Source organism: Cynocephalus volans, chromosome 11 (assembly GCF_027409185.1).
Source record: "Cynocephalus volans isolate mCynVol1 chromosome 11, mCynVol1.pri, whole genome shotgun sequence".
Lineage (NCBI taxonomy): Eukaryota > Metazoa > Chordata > Mammalia > Dermoptera > Cynocephalidae > Cynocephalus > Cynocephalus volans.
The window spans coordinates 17532498-17552265 of NC_084470.1; the positions used below are offsets into that span (position 1 = coordinate 17532498).

The 19768-nt window shown below is 37.2% G+C and overlaps 2 protein-coding genes across 10 annotated transcripts in view; both read left to right on the top strand.

Annotated features, from left to right (window-relative positions):
- The window catches only part of GK5 (glycerol kinase 5), a 75281-nt gene extending 64597 nt beyond the window's left edge, over positions 1 to 10684 (top strand). For 2 of the 4 annotated variants that reach the window (XM_063114808.1, XM_063114812.1), the window contains one exon: positions 877 to 1337. In XM_063114808.1, coding sequence (XP_062970878.1) covers positions 877 to 1028 — 152 coding nt within the window. In that variant the 3' untranslated portion in view covers positions 1029 to 1337. Of the gene's footprint in view, positions 1 to 876; positions 1338 to 7588; positions 7665 to 10610 lie in introns of those variants that run through there. The other 2 variants (XM_063114809.1, XM_063114810.1) reach the window with 2 other exon arrangements.
- Positions 10685 to 14157: 3473 nt separating this feature from the next.
- Positions 14158 to 19768, top strand: part of TFDP2 (transcription factor Dp-2) — a 169190-nt gene continuing 163579 nt past the window's right edge. For 5 of the 6 annotated variants that reach the window (XM_063113513.1, XM_063113514.1, XM_063113515.1 and 2 more), the window contains exon 1: positions 14158 to 14459. Coding sequence is in view for 1 of the 6 variants with exons in the window: in XM_063113517.1 (XP_062969587.1) it covers positions 19477 to 19486 (10 nt within the window). In the remaining 5 variants the exon portion in view is untranslated. Of the gene's footprint in view, positions 14460 to 19422; positions 19487 to 19768 lie in introns of all 6 variants that reach the window. The other variant, XM_063113517.1, reaches the window with a different exon arrangement.

The window sequence follows — 19768 nt, forward strand, 5'->3', positions numbered from 1 at the left end:
TATCAATGAAAACTATTTTTAGTATTTTTTTAATGGTGGGTTATGATAGATTTTTAGTCTTTTTTGAACTTCTATAAACTAATACCTTTAAATATAAATGGTTTGATTTTATAGATAAAAAGAATGTGACATGTCAGAAAATAAAAAAAAAAATTTTATGTGTTAGCTTTATTGGTGACAGAAAATGTGCTTCATGAAGACTTGTAGACTATTCGTACTTCAGAATAGGTGAGATGTACCTCTAAGTAGGTGAGATGTACCAAGCTTATTAACAAGACACCTGTATCATTTCAGATTACTTAAGATTGTAGTTATAAATGTTCTCTTGCTGCTTTTTATTATAAATGTCATGATCCTCTTTGCAAAGAACAGTATATACTAGAACTACAGTATTATCTTGAACTGGAATTTAAATAACTTGTATGAAATGCTGTAGTTTAAAAAAGAAACTATCATATTAATTTCCTCAAGATGTATGACAAAAATCTTAATGTATCTTCATTTATTTTAATTATGGAGAAAAAAACATACTGTTTCTTCTTACTTAGGATTTTCCTTTTAATAGCTAGTCATAAACTCAAATGACAGGTCGTGGCTGCTTCAAAAGTGATTTTGTGCCCTGCCAAACAGAAATAAAGCTGAAAATTAGAAACCAAAATATTTTATTTATTTATTTATTTTTTCCAAAAGATTTTAAAATCCTGGTGTTTTTATTTCCAGGAATGGTCAATCTAACAAAATTCAAAAACAACAAAATATTTTGGGTTGTGTTTTAAAATAGTAATTGTTTACCTTTGCACCAATGCACATAGTGAATTTTATGGATTCATTATTTGCCTTAAAATTTGAAAATAATTTTTTTTTTTTAATCTATAGGGTTTTGGACTGACAAGGAGGAACTAAAGAAACTTAGGCAAAGTGAAAAGGTTTTCAGGCCACAGAAGAAATGTCAAGACTATGAAATGAGTATGGAAAACTGGGTGAAAGCAGTGAAACGCTCCATGAATTGGTACAATTTTAAAACATAACACTAAACGAAATGATCCCAACCGTAGATGGCTGTTTGACATGACATGCAGATGAGACAAAGTTCAGGAATAACCAATAGGATGATGAATGAGAGGAGATTTAAAATGAACTTCACAACCTGAGAGACAAGCATTGTTTTCAAAACAAACAAAAAACTTATTTTTAAAACCAAACTTTGGTAAGATTGTAAGGCAGCAATACCTCAAAACTTTATGTCCTTTGTTTTGTAGTAAATTCCAAATGATGTCAGCCCTTTCCAGCCATATTTTGATAGTTATGGGTCTTCCTCCTTTTTATACTGGGTCAGTAGTACATAGGAACATGATTGTTTACTATCTGAACTAATAGTTCTGGGTTAAACACCATTCACGTTTTGTTCCAACATTGTATGAAAAGTATTTCTTCAATTCTTTAAAATTAAGTGTGCTGTTTAAAGTCTATGTAGCTAAAAAAAGAATAACCGAGAAAATGTGGAATTTAGAAACATTAATATTTTATGTTTAAATCATACTTCTTCAATGTCATATCCAAATATGAGCTCAATATGTTTGTCTCAGATAAGCTTATTCGTCAGTCAGTGCTTTCCTTTATTGAACTTAAAGACACTGCCTTAATTTTTCCTTGTTCAACCAAAATCTGAGTATTCTTTATATGATGAATAATGCTGAAAAACAAGTTTTAGTTAATGTACTAAAAAGGATATTGATTTTTAAGGAACAGAAAAATACCATTTATTTTTCTTGTCAAATAGTGTTTCTTTCAAAAATTTGTGGCTAAAGTATAACATTCTATTTTTTATGAAATGCAGGTAGTTAACATAAATCTTACCGTTCTTCTTCTATTCTGTATCTTTCTTATGTTGAGATGCTTGCTTGCATAAATGTCTTTCGTTTTTATTAAGTGCCTAATTGACAGAGCTGAATTTGAAAATAATTTACTGGTGACTTAAGAATGGCCTTCACTGTATCTTTCTGATGTTCCTTTCCTCCAGTCTGTTCATCTCTAAGACATGTGCAGTAGACAGCTAACAGACGTAGTGGAAGTGTGTCCATAGGGATGATTGCCCTGTGGCCACTAAGCCAGATGTCCACACAGAGGAGCAGGAGCAGTCCCATTCTCTAGTTTTCTTGCTAGAAACAATGTAGAGGAGTAAGAGTTGTAAATAGCTTTAGGTTGTGTGTAAAATTGTCCTGAGGCACTTGATCACCTTTCAACCTGTTCTCATGTTATCTGCCCCTCCCTACATTTGGGGTAGTTTTCATTATTTGTATTTGCAGCAATAATTAATTTCTCTGTTGGTCAGAATTTATCACATAAAGTCCTTCTGTTATGAGACAGATATGATAGAACTAGCACTTAAATTGCATTTGTGCAAATTCTATTTCAGTGAACTGCAAGTGTTTTCTTAAGTTATTAAATTTTTTTGATGGAGGCATTGTAGAAAATATATAATATCATTAACTCCATTAAGATTTGGAAATTTTCTTGTTAAATAGAGGTGTGTTTACTTACTGTAATAAGTCAGATCTCATTATGTGGATAATGTCTTATTCTTTTCCTTTTTTCTCTTTTTTACATTCTTCTTACAAAGTTTAGTGGCCAACTAAAGGCTTTCCTTTTGCGAATCTAGAAATTAATCTTATATTTTTAATATTTCTGGCCATTTTTAGTGACACAGTTTAGTAAATCTTTTGTCAGATTTAATCAAAATCAGAAACGACCACATTTGCTTTTGTGGTTGTAAAAACAGTTGATAAACAAAAAAAGTTGACCTTTCTTTCACGTTTTTTGAATTTGTATGCTAATATTTGAAGATGTAAAAAAATTTTTTGTTCTAGTAGTTCTCAGTATGTTTTATTTTCCCGTAATGGATCTATCAGATACTTTTAAGAGGTCTCTAGTTATCTCATTGGAGAGGAGAATGTTCCTGTACTGTCCATCTTAAAATGTACTGATTGCTTTTGCACTGTAGAGTTAATGATTTTTAAATCTTTCACATAAACCATGACATGGTTTCTCAATCTCAGCATTGGCATTTTAGACTGGAAAATTCTTTGTTTTGGGGTTTTATGCTGTGCATTCTAGGATGTTTAGCAGTAGCCCTGACCTCTACCCTCTAGGTACCAGTAGCATCCCCATAAATGTTATTGTCAAAAACATCTCCCTACATTGCCATCTATGGTTGAGAACCACTGATATAGGGTATTAGAAGAAAATTGAATACTCGGTGAATATAGTGTCATACTCCTTTTCTCTGTGCCTCATTTTACCTTAGGAAATGGTTGTTAGCCAAAGAAGTAGTAGTATCTTAAAATAAACAGGATTTCTACTTTGCTGGTTAATGAGGCAAAAAAAAAAAAAAAAAAAAAATCTCGTATTGTAATTGTCTTCTGTTGTTTTTATCCAGCCACCTCTAGCCCCACCTCTACAACATCTGTGGTCTTAATTAGTAGTTTAATCCATGAGTTTAGTGTAGGACTCATGTATCCTGCACATCATCTTTGATTTGATCTACTTTTTTGCTTCCTTTTCATCTCTGAGGAAAGGAAATGATTGCTCTTTTATCTACCTTCTTTTTATGCAAATCTCCTCCAGACTGGAAGCTGCCTGAAAGCAGAACCACATCTACTTCCCCAGAACCTAACACTGTGCTTTCATGTTTGTGGGATGAATTTTTACTTTATAAGTGCAACTTTGTTTGCATGCACATTTTATTTTTGATATTACATACATTTTTTAATAGGGAACAGCTTATATTTGTTGCAAGTAAAATATGTTTCTGTTGGATTAAGAAGGGCTACTTTGTGAAATAAACAATCCTCATATTGTTTATCTTAAAATTCTTTATATGTTTTTATATTTGCAAATGTATTTGTGTAGAGATACCTATTCATAAATATGAATAGTTATATTAACTTTTTAAGGTATAATTGAAGCCTTTCTATTCACAGCCTTTCTATTTATATATTTAACTGCAGGTGACTAACAGATTGAATCTTAACAGTGCCAAACACACTGGTGCTATATGGAAGAGTAGTGGATTAGATTATGTCCCCCAAAATTCCCTGAAGCTTGAATTGTGTCCCCCAAGTTTTATGTATTAGAAACTTAGCCCCCACTGTGACAGTTATGAGGGTAGGAAATCCTATTATGGTAATTGAAAGGTGGATCCTTGAAGAGGTGGTTGGATTGTAGACCATGCGGTACTGAATGAATTATAAATGGTGGTCAGGGTTGTGGTTCTGAGGGCTTTAAAGGAAGAGGAGAGTCTGTCTCTCTCTCTCTCTCTCTCTGCTTCCACCATCTTGCAATGTGAGACCCCTTGGTCACTGTTGCCACCACCAGATAGACTTTGGATTTCCCAGCCTCAGAAACTGTAAACAATAAATTTCATTTTCTTTATAAATCACCCAGTTCCAAGTATTTTGTTATAAGCAACAGAAATGGACTAATATAGGAAGGAACTTCAGAAACAGTCTCTTCTGCAAGGGACTTATACTGGGGACCAGTCTTTAATTTAAAATAGTCCAGCCCAGGAGTCTGGCAAAAATTTTATTATTCCTTGAGAGGAAATGTAGCTGTATCCCAAAGTTCTTCAACTTTAAGTGATTAGCTGGAGTCATCCCAGAGATACCCAAGTAGGCTTGAGTCTATTCTAAAGGATTCTGAATCTTTTGGGAAATTTAGATAATGTTTCTTAAAAGAGTTAAAAGCCCCAAACACACCTTGATTCTTTAAGACCTAACTGGTCCCAGAATCATCTTCTCACATACCCAAAGCCACATCATCTTGTTCAAACTAGTCAAAATGGGTAACCCCAAACAGTCAAATAGGTGTTCCAGAATCATGATGGTTTTGAAGTTTTGGAGCCTCATACCTATAAATATTTTGTTACTGGCATCTATTCTAAATCACTGGCTATATTGTTACCATATTCCTATGGGACCCTTATCTCTGTAGGAATGCAGGAATGATCTCGGGAGTGGGTAGGATAGAAGTAGGAGCCTGCAGAATCAGATATTTCTGAATTTCTCTGTTATTCTATTTATACTGTCTTTCCTCCCTTTACTGTAAATTTGGCCTGTTATAAAATGGCTATGTCTAAACAAGTATCTGTATTGTTTAGGGAAAAAAAGTGATACAGGGACTACAATTTAAATGAGCCTTATCTTTATAAGAAACTGCCAAACTGTTTTCCAGAGTGTCTGTACCATTTTACATTCTCACCAGCAATGTATGAGTGATCTAGTTTCTCCACATCCTCACTAGCATTTGGTGTTGTCACTATTTTTTATTTTTGCCATTCTGATAGGTGTATAGTGATATCTCATTGTGATTTTAATTTCTACTTTCCTAATTAAAGATGTTGAACATCTTTTCATATGCTTTTTTGCTATCTGTTTATCGTCTTCAGTGAAATTTCTGTTCATACATTTTGCTCATTTGTGAATTGGATTGTTTGCTAACTGAGCCATCTCTTTAAATGTCTTTTTAAAGTTGTTTTTTTTTTTTTTTAAACCAATCCAGTGACTTAAGTCATTAAGTAGGATTTTTCAAATCCTTCTAGGTGAAATGTATATAGCATTTCGAACATGATTTTATAATGTACTAAGCAGAAGAGTTCTCATATTCTCTCTGTGCTCATTACAGAGTATGGTACTAATACTGTGTAAAAGCAAAAAAGTTTCAGAGATATCTTTACTTAGAATGCTAAGTAGAGCGTACAGGTATTACTTTGTACATAGCTATCGTAATGTTTCTAACCTTTTTTATTTAAAATAAGATGATTTGTGTGAAGGTTTCAGAATGACATTGTGGAATATTAATTAGAAATTTTTCTGTTTTTGCAAGATGGTAAATATAGGTCTAAATTTGTATGCATCAATAAATTTATAATCTTATTTCTCTGTTCTTTATGAATGTCACAGTTTGTTATATAGTTCTTGGGAACCTCATAAATCCTTGTGAAGGTCTATAGATAAAATTAAGGATACACAGCAATAGAAATATTTTTCATGTGCATGTGAAGTTTTCTCTTACCTTTTTGTCTAACGTTTAGATTTGTTTATTTTATTTATATATATATATTTTGTTGTTGTTGTTGTTTGTTTGTTTGTGGTTGGCCAGTAAGGGAATCCGAACTCTTGACCTTGGTGTTATCAGCACCACACTCTCCCAAGTGAGCTAACTGGCCAGCCCTGTTTTTCAATTTTATCTGAACGTTCTTATTAAATACTATTACCTGTTTTTATTGTGTACATTAAGAAAGTCACAGAGAAATAAGCATATGTTAACAAGAGTTGTGACTTGAGATAAATTTGGGCTCAATATGGTTAGAGAAGAAAGGTTTTATGTAACCTTGACTCTTTATATTCTTTTTAGGCTTATTATTCTATATTCTACATTCTTGCACAAAGGAAATTACTAGAGAAGAGTGTTAATTCTTTGTGGTGGGGAGAATATGATTTGTTGTAAAAATATATTGTATTTTTAAATATTTAGAAAAATTATAAATAATTGGAGGAAAGGTTATTTCATATACTATAATATGATAGAATTTGCCTAGCAGCTGTTAAAAATCTCTTATGAAAATTATAATCTAAAATTATTTGGGAAACTACAATGAAACAGCAGATGATCTGTACATGTTGGTGTATTAAAGCTATTTTTAATTTAGTGTTTCTCTGTTCATTGCTTCGAGTTTGCACACATATTTAGTGACATCCATATGGTGGAAGGTTCTGTCAGATAACCTGGATTCCATTCCCTGGCTATAGTGGAGTCTCTTACTATCTCTGAGCCTATGGTACCATTTTATAGTAGGAAATTTGAAGAATGATAAACATTGAGTTATTTAAAGAAAGTAAAGTTTTTGTTTTGTTTTTTAGTTCAAAGTAATATTTAATGAGGAGGACAAGGGGGGGCGTTATGGAGATATGTGGAGATGACTTTTCTGAAATTTGATTATTATATAGCAATTATTTTATTTTATTTTGGATAGCATTTAAACAAATGGACTTTATTTTTTTTATTTTTATTTAATTTAAACGTATTGATTGTACATATTTATGGGATACAGAGTTACATTTCAGTACGTGGATATAGTGTGTAGTGGTCAAATCAGGGTAGTTAGCAAATCCATCATTGCAAAAATTTATTGTTTCTTTGTGGTGAGAACACTTAAGCTCCTCTCTTTTAGCCATTTGACAACATAAAATAAATTTTGAAATTATAGATGCCTAGTACTATTGTATGCCAGTTGAACTTATTTTTTCTATCTAGCTATATAATTTTATAGCAATAATTTTAAAGAATGGATTTCATTTAAAAGAAATTGTAGGAAAATAGAAATGGTGATTATATCAAGTAATAGTGGATTTTTTGCTATTTAGAAAAACAAGCAGAACTCATAAAAAGGTGGAGATTATAAGGCAAATACTTTAGATTTGCCAAATCCATTTCTCCCCTACCACTTGGGCAAGAACATTTGCTACCAGATCCCAAGGAGTTCTTATATCCTCTAACCTGGTCCACAGGGCCCTTGTCCTCTTTCTTTCAGAAAGCCGTGTCTCTGTTGACATCCCAGTTTCATCACCAAACACCGTCAAGAACAGAGAAGAGTCTGAAATGTTACTCTATTTGGAAGCTAGCAAGTTAGCCTCCCACAGTTTCATCGATACTGACAAACATACGAGTCTCCTGAGTCAGAGACTAAGGACTTTACTGCTTAAGGCATAACGAGCATCAATTATCTTCATGTTTGCATTGGTTCTCCTTGCCTCCCGAGTCCTACGTGGAGCAGTCCATGATGATGCTGTCTGTGTGTGTGGTGGTTTGTGGTACAGCTGAGGAACCAAGCTTAGGAAACCTGAGTCTTTTGAAATGGGCTGGAAGTAAACCTGCTCAATGCTTGCTCCAGAGAAATTGTTTTTATTATATTGGGTACTTAAAACTGCCTTCTACTCTGGAGGGAGATATCGTCTCCATCTTACCACAAAGGCCACAGTGCCTGTGCTTCCAAGACAAGTAGAAATGAGATAACTATGTAGAATAAATTCATTATCTTGATTGTGGCAATGGTTTCATTGGTGTATACATATGTCAAAAATATGCATTTATTATATATCAGTTACATCTCATACTTGATCTTAGCCAAATTGCCCAGAAGTAATTGTCAGTTACCTCTCAATAAAACTGGGGGAAACAAAGTCTTGCTACCCAGATATGTAGCAAGTCTTTGGGACCAGCAGTCTCAGGCATCACTTGGGTACTTTTTAGAAAAGCACAATTTCAGACCTTATCCCAGATCTACTGAATGAGAATCAGTATTTTAATAAGATACCCTAGTATTTAGTTTTTTAACTTTTTATTTTGAAATAATTTTAGACTTACACAGAAGTTGTAGAAAGAGTACACGGGCTGGTCGGTCAGCTCAGTTGGTTAGAGTGTAGTGCTGGTAATACAAAAGTCCAGGGTTTGATCCCTGTACTGGCCTGCTGCCAAAAAAAAGAAAATAGTACACAGAGTTCCTCCTTTACCCAGCTTCCTCTAACAACCGTAATACAATTACTCAAAAAAGGAATTCACGTTGTTATGGTAGTGTTAACTAATCTAGAGACCTTATTTGAATTTTGCTGGTTTCTGACTAATGCCCTTTTTCTGGTCCAGAATTCAATCCAAGATCCCACATTGCATTTAATTTTCATGTCTCCTCCAATCAGATACAGTCCCCTCAGTCTTTCTTTCATGACCTTGACCTTTTTGAGGAGTACTGGCAGTTATTTTATAGAAAGTTCCTCAGTTTGGGTTGGCCTCATGTTTTTTGATTAGATTGAGGTTCTGCATTTTTATTAGAATTAATAAAATAACTTTGAATATCTCTCATTGCCTTTCTCAGTGCATCCTATCATGAAGATATATTCACAGTCTTACTACTGATGATGTTAACCTTGATCACTTAAGATGGTGTCTGCCAGGTTTTCCACTATTTTTCCCTTTGTAGTTAATAAGAATCTTGTGAGGAGATATTCTGAGACCGTGTAGATATCCTGTTTGCCATCACACTTTTACTCACTAGTTTTAGTGTCCATCCATAGGATAGTTCTTCCCCGCAACAATCATTCCTGTGCTATTTGCTTAGTAATGGTGATTTTCTATTTCCACTATGCCTTTACATTTATTCATTGGAATTCCATGTATAGAAGAGCTGTCTCTTATCCTCTATTCATTTATTGCTCAGTTATCTATTTTACTCTTGGTCACCTCTTGCTCCACTTCACATCCTCTTGGCCCACCATTTTATTCCAGTTGTCGCAGCAATCAGCTGCCCAGGTATAACCTGACAACACCTTGCTTTACCTTGCCTTACCGTTTCTCCTGTTTTCTGAGCTGGGATTTCTTTGCCTCTCAGCTTGGAATACTTGTCTGAACCCACTCGGCCATTTTCACCCATGGTCAAACCTGGAAGTGCTAGAGTTGACATTCTGTAGGTCAACTTTTAAACAACGGCATTGGGAGCCAGTATATAAATATGTTCCTCTCCAGTCCCTCAGGTGGACAGTTCTGAAGTGTGCTCTTCACAGCTCCTTGGAGAGTCCCCTGCAGGATCAAGCCTCAGCAGCCTCCAGCAGTGATCAGCTCAATAAAACACATTTTGGATTGGTTTTTCCTCCTGCCTCTTTCATGATTGCCACCCCCCACTCCTGTTCCCTGTAATTATCTCCCGAAATAAACCACCTACACATAAGAATTTGTGTCGGGATGTTTGTGGGGAAGGAGAACAAGCTAAGACCTGTGCATTACCAGTTGTGAAATATTTTGCCTCTCACCCCTGTACATAGTTAATGGAAATTTTCACATGTACAAAGGAGACATGTACAGGAATATTTACAGCATTAGAATAGAAAAAAAGATTTAAAAAAAACCCAAATGCCTATCAATATGAGAATTGATTATGTAAATTTTGTAATTTTTACATCAGTGAAAATGAGTGAACACTCATCAAGACCGGTGACAATGTTGATCCAAAAAATAATTTGCAACTGAATAATAAATTTTGACCCTAAATATATAAAGTTCAAAAACATGAAAAACTAAACAATATATTATTTGGAATTACATACATGTGTGTTAAAATTTTAAAGAAAAACAAGGAAATTATAAACAAAATTCAAGATGTTATTTTGGGAAGGGAAAGGTGGAGGGACACATTGGGGAGGGGTACATGCAGCTCCGATGGTGTTAATATTCTATTAAGCTGGTGCGTGAGAGTTTATCATTATTCCTTATTTTGCACACTTACTTTATATTTTTTAGGATGGGTAAAATGTTTTATCATAAAAAAGTTGTTAGGTTTGATATTAAGAAGAGGTTATTTTCATTAAGGGTGACTGAAGTCCTGCTGCTCTAACACAGGCATTCTAGAGATGAACTGGGGAGAGGTTGTGTTCCTCTCTGAGTAAATTCCAAGGCTTTGATTCTACTCTGCCTTATTAAGATGATTCAACCGTGTGCAATAGGACTGTCTCTGAAAGACAAGACCCAGATTTAACGTTTTTCTCTTGTGTTATCTCTTTTGTCAGACACTGGATGGACTACGTGTGAAAAGAGGATGCTTTTATAAAAAACCAAATTCATATCTGGAACTCTTCTGACAACTACAGATATTTCTGTGTGATAAAAAGTTGTCACTATGGACTTTGTTACTCAGAGTGTGATGTTTTGGCTAGTGAGGTAGCACAAGCATCATTTGGAAGCTTGTTGGAAATGCAGAATCTAGGCCCCACCTTAGAGTCTGAGTTTTAATAATATTTATTGATTATTGGTCACATTAAAGTTTGAGGGGCTGGCCCGTGGCTCACTCGGGAGAGTGTGGTGCTGATAACACCAAGGCCACAGGTTCGGATCCCATATAGGGATGGCCGGTTAGCTCAATGGGTGAGGCTGGTGCTGACAACAGCAAGTCAAGGGTTAAGATCCCCTTACCGGTCATCTTTTTAAAATAAATAAATAAAGTTTGAGAGGCACTGTTCCAGGAGTACTACACCTCCATCTGCAGAAAGCAGCATCCAGCACTAGGAGAGGGGCAGCACATGGGAATTCCTCAGTTCTAACAGTAGGGGATCTGTCTTTTTCACAGCCCTCTCTGTTGGCTATTCCGTGGCTCACATATTTACAAGTAGGGGAGACTTTATTTATACCTCTCTCTTTCCAGATGTGCTGGGTTGTGGACTCCGCTCCATTCAATAAAAACATACTGAGCACTGAGGATATGGTAGTGAATAGAATGACAAGGCTCTGACTCTTGAGGAGCTTGCAGTCTAATGGGATATGGGCACCAAATGAGAATTACAAGTTTGATGAATGTCAGACAAAATTTCATGGGAAAAGAACTGGAAATAGAGAGTCAGGGGAAGTTGTTCTAGTTTTTTTAGTTTTGTTTTTTGTTTTGGCGACTGGCCAGTGTGAGATTCTGAATCCTTGACCTTGGCGTTATATAACACCGCACACTAACCAGCTGAGCTAACCAGCCAGCTCTAATGTTGTTTAAGCTTAGATGATAAGTCACTTATAGGTGAGCTGTGAGTGAACTGGGGGATTGTTCCAAGCACAAGGAATACCAATTAACAGAGCTCTTTGAACATTTATGTTTGTATTTCCAATGCCTTGCACAATTCTTGGCATACAATAAGTGCTTAATAAATGTTTACTGAATCAATAAATGTTCCGTGACATATCAGATGTCTACTTTCTGGCAGTGGAGATGGTGGAAGCTTTATTTTCCTTTTTAAAAGAAATAAGATCCCTTAATGGGGAAGTGAGAAGGAAGACAGAAAGCGACTGTTGTGCAAATTGCTAAATTAGAACTATGAGTGGGAATGAAAAATTGATTTACATGAATTTTCTTCCCTGTAGCCACTTGACAATTTATTCTGTTCTGGTGGATTTTCAGTTTTCAGCTTCAAAACCAAGCTGTTCCTTCTTATTCTGAATTTCTTGGCTGCTGTGAAACTAACATTTACTGTCTTTTACAGCATACCCTGATTAGGTCATGGAAATTCACAGCTAGATCAAACTAGTATGTGGAAAATTTGAAATTTTCACTGCCCATTTTACTTTGTGGTGTTACGAAACATTGACTTTTAAATCACTTTTTTCTAAAGCAATATTATAGAATGATCATAATAATTGCCTCATTTATTGAGTAGTTACTATATGCATTACATAGCAAAATCCTCATACTAACCCTGCAAGAAAGTTGAGCCATATGAAAGTTGCCAAATATCAGCAATTTCATATGGTTCAACGTAATTTTCTTTAATTGAAACATAATTGATTGTACATATCTATGGGATATAATGTGGTTCAACTTAAGGACTCTTGCCTTAGAAAATTATAGAGAGGTTAGGGAATCCCTGACAGCCATAGCCTTACTTCAGAATTTAGCCCTGAGTTATCTTCATAGGTAAAGAGATCCTGAGAGAGTTACAGCTCCTCAGTAACAACCACCCTTTTCCCCACTTTAGCCCAAGCACTTTAAGTATCTAATTCTATTACGGTTATTTACACATTGTTTTGAGTTGGTTTATAATACCATCTTCCCTGTTGGTTCCCTGAGGGTGGAGGTTTTGTTTGTCTTGCTAATTTTTTTATCTGTAGTATCTAGAATGATAGTATTTGTTAAATTGAATTGAATACAACCTTAACAAAATTTCCTGTGGAAACTAAATAGATCCTTATTGATTTGTTACTGAAAATGTAAATAAAGTAATCACTCCATTGGGGTTTTTGCATTAGAATCAGTGAAGTACTGTGTTTGGCATTCTTGGGCTCTGAGGACATCGCCTCTATATACTTATGCAGAAATTGTCACTCTGTCCCCGCAGCCCCACCCCACCCCCAGAGAAGGATCCAACAGTGCCCTTGCCTCTTTCACCTTTAGGTATTAAATAGCACCTTCTCAGTGCTGCCTTCCTTGTAGCCCTATCTAACTCAAACTATCCCTCCAATACTTTCTGTGCTTACATCTTTTCCCCCATAGCACGTATCAGCATGTAACACACATCTTTCCTGCCTCGCTAGAAAGTAAATTCCATGAAGGAAGAAATTTTTGCTCTTTTTTGTTCACTGATGTATCTATCCCCAGCGTCAAGAAGAGGGCTTGGCACATAGGAGATCTATAAAATCTGATTAAATGTTGTGAAATGAGAAAAACCTAATTATCGTTTTTAGCGTTGTGCTTTCACGCCTGTCTCCATTAAACTGGAAGTTCCTGTCTCGTCTCTGAACCCCCACAGCGCGCCCACACAGGATTTTTGACATCCGCACGAACGAATGCACAGACTCTTTCAATACTGAACTAAGTGGACCGGCGTTTGGGGGTGTGTGCAGCGCTTTTCTCTTCAGCTTCCACGTGGCATGAAGATCTGGCCTGGTTTGGCTCTTAAATTGCTCGGGTATTGAAGAACCTCCGCAACCCCAGTCGTCTCTGACCCATTCTCTGGGTAATTTCCAGGTGCCCCACACTCGGCCTCACGCACGGCTTCACTCACGGTCACTCGTCCCCATCCACCTTCTCGTTGCTTCCCGGGGCGACCCAACAAAGGCCTAGGGACCGAGATGTAAGCACCCCAGTTCCCCTCTTTTCAAGAGAGATGGGGTTTTCCTGCTTCCAGGGGCAAATGGAAGAGATTCCCATCCTCGTCTTGGAGGGGCGGAGGCAGGGGGACGGTCGTGTTTCTACATTTAGGCCTCAGGAACGAGCAAAGGGGCATGAAAATCAACTACAACGTATTTTGAGAAGTAAAATTTAAAAAATAATAATAAATTTAGGCCTCAGGCCTGCAGCCCGCCCAGGAGGCCGCGGGAGAGCGGGGGTGGTCGGGTCCCTGCTGAGGACTCACTGGGAAGCCCCAGAGACCCGAGTGGGGATCAAGGGGCGGGGGCAGATAGGGTGAGGCCCCGCCCCTTTATCTCTTGGGCCCTCCCCTCCGTGGGAAGCTTGGGGGCGGGGTTTGTTTACTCCGTGCACGCACCTCCAGCCCGGCCTATCCGTGGGGAGCGGCGCCTTACGTCACGCATTCCGAGGGCCAATCAGCGCGTACCGTGCTGCTCCGCCGCCAAAGCTCGCGCGGGGGACGCGGCGCAGTAGCTGGGCCGGGTGAGAGCGGACGAAGTCGGCGGCGACCTCGGCCTCGCGGCTGTCGCTGCCCGGCACGCAGGGTGCACCCTGACCCTTCCTCTTTGGGCAGACGCTAGGGCGCGCGCACGGTCGGCGTCCAGGGCCTCGAACTCCCGGGCCTCGGCCGGGCAGGCCGCGACTCTCCGGGTGTGAGTCCGCCGGGACCAGCAGCCGCCAAGCGCGGGCATCACGGAAGCGGCGGCGCCCGACGGTCCTGCATAGCTGCCTGGTCGTCTGCAGCCGAGCGGCGGTAAGGTCCGGGCGAAGGCGCGGGCCTAGGGCCTAGGGCCTTTGGACCCGGCCTGGCGCCTTCCTGGGCACGCTCCCCTCCGTGCGCCTGGGGGCTCTCCTGTCACACCGAGTCCCCAGTGTCTCTTCCCACGGGGTCTCCCAGGGGCCGCGCCGAGTAACCCGTGTGTGGGCGCGAGTCGGAAGCCGGAGAGGGTCACCGCCTACACACAGCACATTGTGGGAGGTGGTGTTCCTGAGTCAGGCCTGGGGGAGAGGGGACGGCTGTCTTCTCTTTTCCCTTCTCTTCAGAGAAGGGGGGCCTCCAGATCTAGTTCTGTGACTTTTCCAGCTCCTTTCATGACCCACGCGCCTCCATCTGTTTCTACCAGGTGTTATTTAGAGTTCCAAAGCTTTATGTGCTTAGAAGAACCTTATACTCTATACGAGAATTTTTCTCTGAAGTGGAGGGGCATTTGGGGGGGCCCAGGCTCCTTTGAGAAATTCCCCGAAGGCCAAGATCCCTCTGCAGAGAGAAGTATAAAGGTTTCCATGGGATCTTGCTGAGACATACAGTGAAGTGGATGAGTACCAGCCTGTAGTACCTTTCCCTTTGTGGTCTCCATTTCTTCGTATGTGAAATAGTAATGCCTCTTCTGGGTGCTGCGAGCAGTAAATGGACTGATCTGTGCAACACGCTTGGGACAAAGCTGGCCAAGTATTAGGTGCTCTGCGTACGTGAGACTTTTTTATTTTTGACTGTCATGGATACTGGTTCATAAAAAGATCCTGTGTTCCCCTTTTCTGTCGAACCATTCCTTTTCTATGTCCACTGCTGAAGCTCCCTGTGAGCACGTGAATACTTTTCTCTTTTCCTCAATCCATCTCAAAGGGCTCAGACCACCTGTCCCACTTTTTTGCTCTCTTTTAGTAAGTCAGTAGCCCATTCTTCCCCTTCCCCTTTGTCCCCCAAATCTTAGGTATGTGTCTTTTCATTTGACTTCTACAGCCTAATTTTTCTGGGCCACTTGTTTTCTTTTCTCTTAATGACTTGAAATCATCTTCACTTAATAAATATAGTTGAAATTATTCATCTGTTCTGTATTCAGCATAATCATGACCCAGTCTCTATTCAAAATTAAATATAAAATAGTTCCATCTATATTGCATCTTACTTTTCCATTTCGTTAGCTAGCCTATAATTTAGCTAAAGCTTTATCGTTATCATATTACCATAATTAATCTTTAATGGTAGTGTCCATTCTCAAATAGCACCAGGAGAAAAATCAAAGGCCTAGACCCCAGATTCTATCACTTGTGTACTGGCTCTGGCTGTGTTTATTATTTATTCGAACATCCTGTGCCTGGAACTAGTCTAATCTAATGGCAGACATGGTGTCTGTAGCACTGTTCTGGCAGTACAATTGCATTTTCAGCAATGTAGCACTTAACATTTGTTAAGAAAGGCCTAAGACTTATTAAACTCTTACTTTTAGGTTCCGTTCATTTCTAGCTCTTTTTTTTTTTTTTAAGATGATAGGTAAGGGGATCTTAACCCTTGACTTGGTGTTGTCAGCACCATGTTCTCCCAAGTGAGCTAACCGGCCATCCCTATATAGGATCTGAATCCGCAGCCTCGGCGCTACCAGCGCCGCACTCTCCCGAGTGAGCCATGGGCCGGTCCCTTAGTTCTTTTAATTAAAGAAGAAAACTGAATTTTTCTAGTGTGCAATACTTCATATTACCATTTTATGACGTAATTCCCACCCCAGCTCTTGTGAATATGTAGTACAAGTGGGGCATTCAAGTTTTTTCCTTGCATCCACAATTCTTAACTATCTGAGCTCTGTGCTGTCAATACAACTTGAAATGGGATGTACGTCCTTGTTATCGTCTTTTAAACTCTTATGGCAATAACTGTCATAATGGATCTCAGAAGAAACTAGAAAGCAAAGATTGAAAGTTCTTTTAGATCATAGAATTTTTAGTTGTAATGGATATTAAGGGTTAATTAATATACTTGCCTCTTCATACTTGAACCCTTTCCATGCATGATTTTCTAGGGGTGGGGCGTTAATAGATTTAAAAGTAGGTTTGTGAACCCTTAGAAATTTTATGCAAAATTAAATGCATTTGTATATTTTTCTGGAGAGATGATTCATAGTTTCGCAATTTCTGAGGCAAAGATATTTGGACAGCTCTAATTTTTATAAAATTTATTTTACTGAACTGGAAGTTGTATCCTCGCTGTATATGTTCTGTCTCTTTTATTGTGGGTTTTCAAATATTTGAAGATACTTATTATATTCCACTGATTCTTTTCTTCTCTGGGCAAAATAGTCTCAGTCTTTAACCTCTTTTAATAACTTTTCTGCCATTGTTTTCATTTGAACCTCCTCACAGTACTGATGGCTTAATTGTGGATTTGTTTTAGTTCATCCATGTTCTTCTTCAAAGTAAAAATTAGATATTTACTAATGTAGAAGACCATAAGTTACCTCTCTGGTTTTAAAGCCTGTACTTCAAGAGTAGATTTGCTTCTTTGGCAACCACATCGCACTGTTAATTCATAATTACTGGTTAATAAGGTGAACTCTGGGGCTAGTCTTCCTGGGTTTCAGTCCTAGTTCTACAGGTTAGTAGATGGGTGACCTTGAGTAAATTATGTAAATACTCTGGGTGTCAGTTTCTTCACCTGTAGTAAAATGGGGTTAATAATAGTAGCTGTCTTACAGAGTTGTTAAAAGAATTAAATTAATGTAGAATGGTCCTGGGCATCTAAGTGCTATAAGTTACCTGTTACTGTATTATTGGTTTTGTAGTAAACTAAAATTCTTGAATTGTTTTGTTCATGCTCTCCCAGTTCTTAAAGCCATGCTCTCCCAATTTTTTAATAGAATATTTTTTGGTAGGACTTTACATTTGTCTGTATTAAATTTTATCTTGTCAGATTGCTTCCAGTTTGTTAACATTTAAAAACAATCCTGGGAGCTGATAACATCAAGGTCAAGGGTTTGGATCCCCATAAAGGCCAGCCCCCAAAAGAAAACATTTTAAAAATCTTGATTTGATCATCTAATAAATATCAAATCTATATATCTGATAAAAGTGTAAGTTTGATAATGCTGGCATTGCCTTTATGCAAATTTTTTATTAAAATATGACTAGGCAGGGCTAAGAGCAGAACTCTTGAACTCCAGCTAGAGACCTCTTTTAAGTGTAATAAAAAAAAAAATCTATTAATTCTTTGGTTCAAGTTGGTCAGCCAATTAGAAATTCAGCTAATTTTTCATTATCTACCTTACATATTTCCAAGTTTTCACAAGGAATATATGAGAAACTATGACAGTTGCTTTACTAAAACCGAGATTTTATATGCCTTTTTTTTTTTTTTTTTTTTTTTTTGCCTTATCAGCTTAATAACTGTCAGGAAAAGAACTTTAATCTGTCATTACATGTCCTTAATGAAACTATACTACTTTAGTAGTGTATATTGATTACTAATTTTTCTGTGTTCACAAACTTTTCTTGGTAATGATTCTAGAATCTTGTCTAGAATTACATGTAACTTTTCAATGGTCAATAGTTGGCAGGATCCCATTTCTCTTTTTTTGAACAACTACTGCATTTTCCTGTTTTTAGTCTTTTTGGCAACCTCTCTTGCTCTCCAGTTTCTGAATGATTTCCATCTGCTGTGTGGAATTTTATTTGGATTAATATGCCTTGTCAAAGGTTTACTTAGAGCAGTTAGGAACTCTCTGTAATTTTCTTGTTCATATTGAGTTTTGGTTTCCATTAATTCATTGGTTAAATTTACTAAAAGTCCATCATTCCTTCTTTTTTGGACGACAGCAATAACTTCCTACTGACCTTCCATCTTCCTGTCGTTTTCTATCACCAGTGTCTTAAGCAAGGTAGCCAAAGTCATCTTTGTGTTAAAAAATGCAAGATTCTTTTAAGTCTTTTCTTCCCTACTGGAATAATCTGTAATGATCTAATTAGAATTTTATTTTTGAGTATTTTCCAACTCTCTTATTCTGTTTTCCATTTATTATCCCTTTAAACTGAAGCCCTTTTTTTTTAACCTTCCTTATTCTTAGGGGTGATATAAACTAGCAGCCAGATAGAAGGCATAGAAAGATGGTGACTCCCCACTGGCTGGTCTTGTGTGAGTCACTCAGCAGACACATATGGAGAGCTTGTTATGTTACAGGCATTGTGTGAGGCACTCAGTTGACAAAGGGGCATTATATAGTCTCAGTCCTCAAAGAATTCTAAATACAAGTATTGTGAATTCTTTCAAATAGAAGTGAGTGAGTGATTTGAAAATTAGCCATTGTTTCCGATTGTTCATCCATCGTTTTACTAGCATCATTGTTTACTGTAATTTAAAAATTAGACCATTTCTATGTAATATTGTATGTGCTATCTATCGTAAGTTCAGCTGTATTTCAGTTAATCGGTTAAATCATGATTATGAGCTAAGTGACTCTATTATACTGACTGGTTTACTGTGAGTAGAAACAAGTATGTCCGTAGGTAAGAAGTAGACTGTTAAACTAACTTAACGTAAATATATCATTTTAATGACAGCTCTGTATGTGCTTTTGCTATATGTTACATGTTCTTTTTAATTGATAAAAGATGAAATATAGGAGGCCAAAAGTAAATATGGAAATCATGAAATGACGTAAAATTTTAAAGATGTAATGAAAGAAGGGAAAAAAGCTAAAAGTGTTCCAAAAAGTAGAAGGAGTAAAAATATAATAGCAATAATAATAGCAATGTCTGTTGTTAGTCACAGAACAAGAGTACCATGTCAAGAAAAATCATTGTACTTCACAGTCAAAGATGCTGTGGCTTATGATGCTGTTATACAACCAGCAAATTAGTGTATTGAAAATAAGAGTGATAGTACATTTCTCTGTCATCAAAGTAGACAACATAGCACAGAAGGATTTTTTTCTCCTCACTTTTAACTCTAGATGTGTATGGAAGAATTCTGACAAACTGCTAAACAGAGCCTTGACAGACTGTCTATGTATCTAGGTATGTATATGCATATGTATACCTGTCTGTCTTTCTGCTTACCTACCTGTCCGTATTAGAAGTCTCTGAGTTATTTAATCCTTCTTCCTGTTTGTGTAAGATTCATTCCAGTAATTCACCCTTTAAAGAAACGATTTGACTCAGATTGGCTTTGAATGAAAACAAAGAACTATTACATTAATTTGGCTTACTAATTTATGTAGAATTAAAAAATTTTTTTTTATCATATTAACTACCTCAAGGGTAGAGTAATTCTCACCCCACAATTTAGTTATTTATTAG